The sequence below is a fragment of the Penaeus monodon genome, unplaced genomic scaffold (assembly GCF_015228065.2).
Source record: "Penaeus monodon isolate SGIC_2016 unplaced genomic scaffold, NSTDA_Pmon_1 PmonScaffold_2958, whole genome shotgun sequence".
Classification (NCBI taxonomy): Eukaryota; Metazoa; Arthropoda; class Malacostraca; order Decapoda; family Penaeidae; genus Penaeus; species Penaeus monodon.
The window spans coordinates 1-9,738 of NW_023657634.1; the positions used below are offsets into that span (position 1 = coordinate 1).

Sequence of the window (9,738 nt, forward strand, 5' to 3'; positions counted from 1 at the left end):
GGGGTTCCCCCGTTGGGGCCCCGGCGAGACATTCGCATTTTCTGGCCTTCAGGGTTCCCTGTGACCGGCGGGCTACAAGTCTGTCGGCCCCCATGTTCGGAGCTGTCCCACAGCGAGAATAGCCTCCTTCTCCGGGACTTTGCTGGTCCCAAAATGAGGATCTCTGGCTCCTGGTCCAGCGCTCAACTCGCATCGTGGCTTGGTAACGATCGGTAGTGGCCAAGGAGATCACCACATTCTTGTCCACGCATGGGGATCCTCCAAAACTGCGGTTACGGGTGCTAGTTCGTGGCACCGCTACTCTTGTGGCTACCTGCGGTCCCTCAAAACTCCCGGGTCCTCAGTGGCCACCCTAAGGTGTTTCACTTGGACAGACAAGGGAGGAGAGTGTCCTTGTTCGCACGCATCTCTGACCGATTCTCAGAAACCGAACCGACGGATCCAGTTGCTCTGTGGGATCCTTAAAGCGCGTAACACTCAAGCAGTCAGGAGGTCCATTGGCGTACGCCCAAGGGGACAAGGCAGAATACCTCTCCCTGAGACTTAGACCCACCTGAAGCGTGTCCAAGGCTGGGCTAATGGGAATCATTTCTTGCGTCTTTCCATGGTGCGTAGGCTCGGACACGCTGAGAAGGGACAAGGAACAGTCATCAGGAATCTGCTGAGGAGGTCGAAGGCCATTTCTTGGTAAATGCTTCGCCCTGCCTACCAAGCCCTGAGAAAACGAACCTAACCTCCTCACAGATGACTGCAGTCCATCAGGGGATGGGACGGATCATCTCAGTTTCATGTTGGGTTCGTGAACTTGGCTGAGTATTTGAACAGTTGTACGGGTGATCCTCAACTTAGCTTGGATGCAAGCGATGTCTCAGAGCCTGTGCCGGACCCACCCAACAACGAGGAACCTCCTACCCCAACAGAGGTTGGTGGCCGATTTCCAGTGAAATTTGGAAGCTGAGGCATATTTGAATATCCCTGCGGAACTGCTAAAGGTGGGGGTGAAACCTATGGCTCGGGCCTGCAACAGTCCTGAACTGCCTTTTGGCAGTCTGGTACCATTCCCCCTGACCCTGAGGGCGGGTCATCCTCTCTGGAAGGGGAAAGGGGATCGATGGGACTGTAGCAACTACCGTGGCATTACACTGCTCAGCATACCAGGCAAGGTTATCGCTCACATTCTTCTGAAACAGATCCGCAACCACCTACTGAGGCATCAGAGACCGGAGCAGTCGGGATTTACTCCTGGCAAGTCCACAATAGACCGTATACTACGCTTCGAGTAATTGTGGAACGCCGTCGTGAGTTTGGTCGTGGGGGTTTCTTGCAGCCTACATCGACCTCAAGAAGGCGTTTGACTCGGTGCATCGGGAATCGCTATGGGAGATCCTGAGGCTCAGGGATTCCGACACAGATTATTGGCCTGATAGCAAGCCTCTATACTGGTACTGAAAGTGCTGTAAAGTGTGGTGGGGGTATGTCGAACTTCTTCCCTGTTTAAATTTAGGGGAGCAAGGCTGTGTCCTTGCACCCACACTGTTTCAACACTTGTATGGACTGGATAAAGGCAGAGCTACTAGCCAAGTCAGTGCGGAGCACAGCTATTAACCGGACCTTGACTTTGCCGACGATGTTGCCATCCTATCTGAGTCCTTGGGGTACTTGTGGCGGCTCTTGATGCATTTAGCAATGAGGCGAAGCCCTAGGCTGAGGTCTCCTGGCAGACCCAAAATTCAGGCTTTGGGGGCCGTTAGGGGGAACCGTTAGTCGATCCAGCCTTGCGGCGAGGACGTTGAGTCACAGAAAGTTTTAACATACCCTGGTAGCGTAGTCCATAAACTTGGGTTTGTCAGACCAGGAAGTCAAATAGAGGGTTGGTCTTGGGCAACAGGGGCCATGAACTCGGGCAACAAGACGTTTGGAGATGTCGGTACCCTATGCGAAGGACCAAGCGCGTGTCTTCAAGGCCTGATACTTCCAGTTTTGTCTATGAAGCGAAACCTGGACCATCCGTGCCTTGAGTCTCGCCTTATGCCTTTTGAAACAAGCCTTCGCCATCAGGGGTACAGTTGGGAGGACCGTGGTCAACCGGCGGTTACACCGTGGAGACTGGCATGGGACCTTTTTACTTGCATAATCCGGATCGCCAACTCAGGCTAATGGCCACCCTAGCTCGCCTCCCTATGGCGACCGCCACCAGGGTTTTCCCCTCTGCGAGACAAACCCTGGGTGGAGGAGACCTTGGGACTCTAAATATGGCTTGGCAGCTCGACGAACTTCGTGAGGAAATAGAGAGGGGGGGCCGTGTGCCTGCCTGGAGACCGCCTCGAGGGATCCTCGTGGCTGGAAGCGAAGGTGGATGCGGCCCTGGCCCCCGTCGGGTTAGCCCCCCCCCTTTGATGATGATGAGTGATATAATATATATTTTAATATAAATTTTTAATATATATATATATATTTATTATATATTTTATATTTTTTGGTTTTGGTTTTGTTTTTGTTGTGTGTTGTTTTGTGTATTTTGTGTTTTGTATATATTGGTGTATGTTTTGGTGTGTGTTATGTGTTATGTGTGTTGTTGGTGTATGATTATACGTATATATTTATACATATATCGTAGAAAGCAGAGAAAGTACAGAACAGAGAGAGAGAGAGGAACAAGAGCCCGAACAAAATGAGGAGGGGAGAGAAGACGAGACAGAGAGAGAAGGAAGAAAGAGAGAGGGACAAGACCAAGGACAGACAAGAGAGAAGAGAGAAGAGAGAGAGGAAGAAACACACACCCACACAACACCCACCACACACACACACTCACACACACACCCCCACACACACACCACATATATTATATATATATATATATAATTTATATATAATATATATATATATATATAAATTTTTATTATATAATATATAATATATATAAAATTTTATATATATATATATATAAAATATATATATATATAGTAATTTTTTATATATATAATATATATATAAATTATATGGATATATATCTATCTATATATATATATTATATATATATATATATTAATATATATATTTATACTATAATTTATATTAAAATATGGTGTCTCTGTATGTACATCTCTGTTTTATTATATCTTTCATATTATATATATATCTATATGTATGTATCGATACCTATCTATATATATATCTCATTAATCTATATCTATATATGTATATATATATATATCTCTGTCCCTCTATATAGTCTATATATACTATGTAATCTCTCTCTATATATGATTTGTTGTCTAGCTCTAATAGATCTCTATCTTCTATGTTATGTCTATCTGTCTCTCTATATCTCTCTCTGTTCTATATCTCTTCATATGATCATCTCTCTCTCTATCTCTTCCTCTATCTCGACTCATATGTACTGTCCTCTATCTCATATACTCATATCTACTCTAGTCTCTATCTCTCTCTATACTATCTACTCTCTCTTATCTCTCTCTCCTCGTCTCGCTCTATTATCTCTTTGTTTGTGGTGTGTGTGTGACGCCCTTCCGTACCAATGTCCGGCTTGACGATGCTCTAGTTTTATTGACACGAGGAAACGCTTTCTTCGTCTCCTCAGATTCTTGACTCCGGCTAACTGTTTTATTGCACTAATTCGTTTGTGTATACGAAATCTACTTTGCCGGAAAATTCCATAAGCAGATTAAAATATCGCACAGGGAATAAGCTGAGCACAGTGTTTTGTGAATCTATACACTGGAGGTGAGCTTCCTTCTGCCTAATCTCCTACCCGACCCCATTTGCTTTCGATATGTTGAATTGTTCTTTCTATGTGAGGAAGTGAACCGTCGGGATTTTTCTGTGATTTTTGTTTCATTTCTCACCAACCTCGGACGCACTAACGATCTAATGTGAGTTGAAGATTCAGTAAATTACATTTTCCTCCGTCTGTCCCGTAACGTTAATACTGTATATGAATGAGTGATTCATCGATCTGACTTCATTTTTAAACGTATTTCCCTTAATTAGGGATATCCTCGTTTCTTTAAATGAGGGCACATATAGTCTGCGAACAATAAATTACATACTCGCACACATATATACGTGTGTATATATAATACATATCACCACACATAATTATAGATATATATATATATATATATATATATATATATACTAGTATATATATATATATATATATATCTATATATATATATTATTACACACACCACACACACAAACACACACAGACACACGGAGCACACACACAAACACCATCACACACACACACTACACATATATATATATATTATAGTATATATATCTATCTTATATATATATATTATATATATCTATTATATATATATATATATGTATATATCTATATATATGTCTCTCTATATATATATGATATACTCTATTATAGATTTATCTATATATACTATATATATCTTTTTATATATATATAATATATATACTATACTTCTTTCTCTATATATCTATATATATATATATATGTATTATATATGTGGGTGTGTGTGTTATGTATGTGTGGATGTGTTACTTACAACACACACACACACACACACACACCTACACACATGCACACAACACACACACCACACACCCACACACACACCCCACACACACACACCATACACTATACATCAACAAATATAAAACATATATTATCTATATATGTTATATATATATATATAATATATATGTATATATTATATATATATGATGTGTGTGTGTGTGTGTTGTGTGTGGTTGTGTGTTTGTGTTTGTGTTTGTGTGTGTGTGCGTATATATATATATATATATAATAATATATATATATATATATATATATATATATTATATATATATTATATATATAATATAATATATATATCTATGTGTGTGTGTGTGTGTGTGTGTGGTGTGTGTTGTTATATCTCTCTCCTCCTATCTTATCTCATCTCTCTATGTCTCTATCTCTGCCTCTCTATACTCTCTCTATGTATCTCTCTAGATCTATTATCGTCTCTATGTAAATATATATAACTGCTGCGATGGTCCGTGGATAGAGCACTGCACTTCGAACCCTCGTGGTCGCGAGTTCAAGTTCCCCGCCTCGGTAGAATTTAAAAATGGCCTGCGCACACGACCATTGGCTCGAACCCTATATCAAGGCGAAAAAAACGACATCTCGTTCGAGAATCAAACCACAAGTTTCGTAGGGGGAAGTCACCGCTGTGCAAAGTGCCAGCGCCCCGAAACGCGGTTGATTAGGAAGGGCATCTAATTCAGGTGTGGGTTGATCTCTCAATATAATTGAGAGAGGGCTAGATCCTGCAGTGGAATAAATGGTTGTTGACCAAAGATTAAGTATATATAATTATAGTGTGTGTGTGGTTATCCACTACCTTTATCATCTTGTCTTTGTCACCTTCACTTCAGCCCTTGGTAAAATAAACTCAGTAAACTCATTTAAATGTATACATATTTTATATTTAAGATTTTATTATAGGTAGATTTTGCTTCACCGACCCTGTGCTATTACCCTGGCCGTAGAAATCACCTTGCCTGTTGTTTTTCCTTTTTCATGTCAAGTTACCCTTTGGTTCAAGTTTTTAGCTCTCTAAGAGTTTTTATTTATTATAATACCATAAGCATATTTACATTATATTGCGAATGCTGGGTGTGTAAAATTTTTTTAAGTATTCTGTATCAAATATTATATCCTTCGACTTTAGTGCATACACATCTTTGCTTCACTACTCTCTGTCCACACCCACTACCCGCCAACGTTATCAAACGTTATCCTGTGGGTCAAGACTTGATTCATTAAGCCACCGTGGCTGAATGCATGATAATACCACACAGACACGAAGCAAAAGTCGCTGCTTCAGTTCAATTACATAGCCATCTTACAACAAAACGAATTTGTTTTCTTTCCTCTCCTTTAGCCTTATTTATACCTACACAGTTATACCACGGGACGTTGCTCCTGCCACACCAAAATAAATTTACTTTTAATCTCATTACGAAGATTTCCTTTTTGCCCCCCTCACCTTCTCTCTCTCTCTCTCGTCTCTCTCGTTATTCCTCTTTCTTTTCTCTCGCTCTGTGTGGAGAAATGTCGTCATCAACGTCGAGTCACTTTGACCTTCACATGATAGCAATGCTGTATATAGGTCCTTGCTTGTGCCGTCGCTGTATCATTGCTCACAAAACAATGGTACAAACATTCATATTTCAGTTAATTTTCAAACTGTATCTTTTTTATGTTTTTTAAATTATACTTTGTGGCCTATATGCTTTAAGTTGGTAAACACACACATACATACATCGACCAAGCACACACAGTATGCACGCGTGCACTTTGCACACACCAAAAACACAAATAACCCACACACACACACACACACACACACACACCACATCACCACACACCACACACGCAACACACGCACGCAGCACACGACACACACACACACACCACACACACACACACCACACACACACACACACACACACACAACAACACCACAGATATTGGCTATATTATAGTATATATATATATATATTATATATATATATATATTATATTATAGTATCTATATACATATATATACACAACATACTACATATATTTATACATACATACATACACCACACACCGACCACACACACACACAACACACACACCCACACCACAAACGCACAGCACACACCTCACGACCCACACACTCACACACACAACACACACAGCACACAAACACACACACACACACACTAAGATGATATATAGAAAATAGGCAATATTTCTATATTATCTATACTTTATATGTATCTGTAATATATTTACTATATATATCTATATATATATATATCGTATATATATATATATGTACTATTATATATGTGAAATTTAAATAAATTTTATATATATATATATATATATAATCTATATATTATTATATTATATATATATATATATATTATATGTTATATGTATGTATTACATACACACACATATCTATCCATCCTCTCTCTCTCTCACTCCTCCTCTCTCTCTCTCTCCCTTTCTCTCAATCATCTCTCGCTCTCTCTACTCCCTCTCTCTCTCTCTCTCTATATATATGATATATATATTATATATATATATATATATAGATATGATATCTTTATATATATAATATTTATGCTTATATATATATATATATATATAGTATATTAATATATATACACACACATCAATATCTATATTATATTATATATATATATAGATATATCTATATATATATTTATTGTATATATTATATATAGATTATTATATATATATACACGCACATCAATATATATATTATAGTATATATATTATATTATATATATATTATATATATATATATATATATATATATATATATGTTATTCCATATACTGTATACCATATCATTAAATATATATGTATTTCTCTCTCTCTCTCTCTCCTCTTCTCTCTCTCTCTCTCTCTCGTCTCTCTCGCAGCTCGTCTCTCTCTCTCTGCCTCATATTCTTATAATATATATATTATATATATGATATATATATATATATATATATATGCATATTGGATTACATTTATATAAGTTAAATTAAACATCTCATATACACACACATACATACATATATTTATAACATACATAAATACACACACACACACACACACACACCCACACACACAAGAGCACACACACACACATTAACGCAGCACACACAACTTCACACCAACCTCACACACACAAACACACACAAACCAAACACACACCCACCACCCATAGATAGATAGATAGAAGATAGGCAGATTTAATTATTAATATATATTTATTATTTATATGTACATTTATTTATATTATTTATCTATATATATATGTTAAATATATATTTATATATATATATATAGATGTATATTGTAATTTAATAAATTTAATATATATGTATATATCTATATATATATATAATATATATATATATATATATATATATATCTGCATCTATATATATATATATATGTATGTATACGATACACCACATATCATCAATCTCTCTCTTTCTCTCTCTCTCTCTCTTCTCATCACTCTCTCTCCGTGTCTTCTCTCTCTCTCTCGTCTCTCCTCTCTCTATAATATATATATATGATATGTCTATAATATATACTATATATATTATCTATATGTATGCATATTGCATATCTAGATCATATATATTGATATATATATATATATATATAAGATATCTATATTTTATATATCCTGATCTCTAACTATATTATATATCTTATATCTAATATATCATCTCTATCCTACATATATATATACATATCATATATATATCTATATATATCTTATATCTACTATAGTATATCTTTATCTACATACTCAATATATATATTATATATCTATATAGATCTTATATATATATATATACTATCTATATAGTATGTATATATCTTATATATATATATATAAATATATTATATATATATATACATATATAATATATATCGTGTATATCATACACACCATCAATAAATATATATTATATATATATATATATATATGTATATTATATATATGTTATATATCTTATATATATATTTATTAATATATTATATTCATATATGTATACATATATATAAAATAATATGTTTTCTCTCTCCTCTGCTCGGTCTCTCTCTCTCCACTCTCTCTCTCATCTCTCTCTTCTCTCTCTTTAAATTTTTTAAAAAAAAAAAAAAACTATATATTATATAATATATTATATTATTATATATATATATATGCATATAGGTATTACATTTATTATAAGAGTTAAATTAACGATTCTCATAAGATCAGTGCTGCTTCCAGGACGGAGTGTCTGGTGGTGTTGGGCTTGCTCGTCGGTTTCGGCCTACGCAGTTGCTCGCTGGAGGCTGTGGTAGGAGGATCCTCTGTGGGCACAGCCGCTCCTAACGGAGGACCAAAACGCAATCCTCGGAGGTTCCGGAGGAGAGGCGGATCTTCGGAGGAGGATCCTTCGGGGAGGATCCTTCGGAGGAGTTTTCTGGTGGTGGCGTTGGAGGAGGATAAGTACAGTTATGGCGGACCAAGCAATAAACTTCGTGGAGGAGGAGGTGGCTGTGATGGGTCCTTTGGGAGGGAGGGTGCCTTCGGAGGAGGATACTTTCGGAGGTGTGGCGGATCCTTCGTGGCGGGTCCCTCAGGAGGAGTAAGTACAAGTTACAGTGGGAACCCAGTAATACTTTGGAGAGGGGGAGGGGCGGCCGGATCCTCGGGAAGTGGCGGGGGATCCTTTGGTGGCGGAAGCGGCGTGAGTTTCGTCGGCGAGGAGGATCCTTCGGGCGGGGGAGTGGCAGCACTTACAGGTGCCCAAGCAAATAACTTCGGAGGCTCTGGCGGAGGCAGGTGAGGAGGATTTGGTGGAGGCTCCTTTGGAGGAGGATCCTTTGGCGGCGGAGGTGGCGGTTCTTTCGGAGGTTCAGGCGGCGGTGTGTCTAGCAGTTTACCTGCCACCCTCCGGGATCCTGCAATCTACAGAGAAACTTTGTTCTATTAAATGTATGTAGTGCGTATTCTGGAGAATAATTATTTGACAATGAAGCGATTTTTAAATTCGTTAATGCATGAAGCTTAAGAAGACAGGATTTCTCGATACGGTATGAGGATATTTCACGTAATGATATACTGATTTATATGATGGTATGGTGAAGAAGGCTATATCAGT

General features: G+C 37.7%; 1 protein-coding gene across 1 annotated transcript; it reads left to right on the plus strand.

Moving 5' to 3' along the window:
* Positions 1-179: 179 nt before the first annotated feature.
* LOC119570512 (keratin, type I cytoskeletal 9-like) lies at positions 180-9,423 on the plus strand (the record flags this gene model as incomplete). Its single annotated transcript, XM_037918218.1, has 2 exons — positions 180-357; positions 8,862-9,423. Coding segments are annotated over 2 exons (740 nt in total), but the record flags the coding sequence as incomplete, so codon positions are not given.
* Positions 9,424-9,738: the final 315 nt, after the last annotated feature.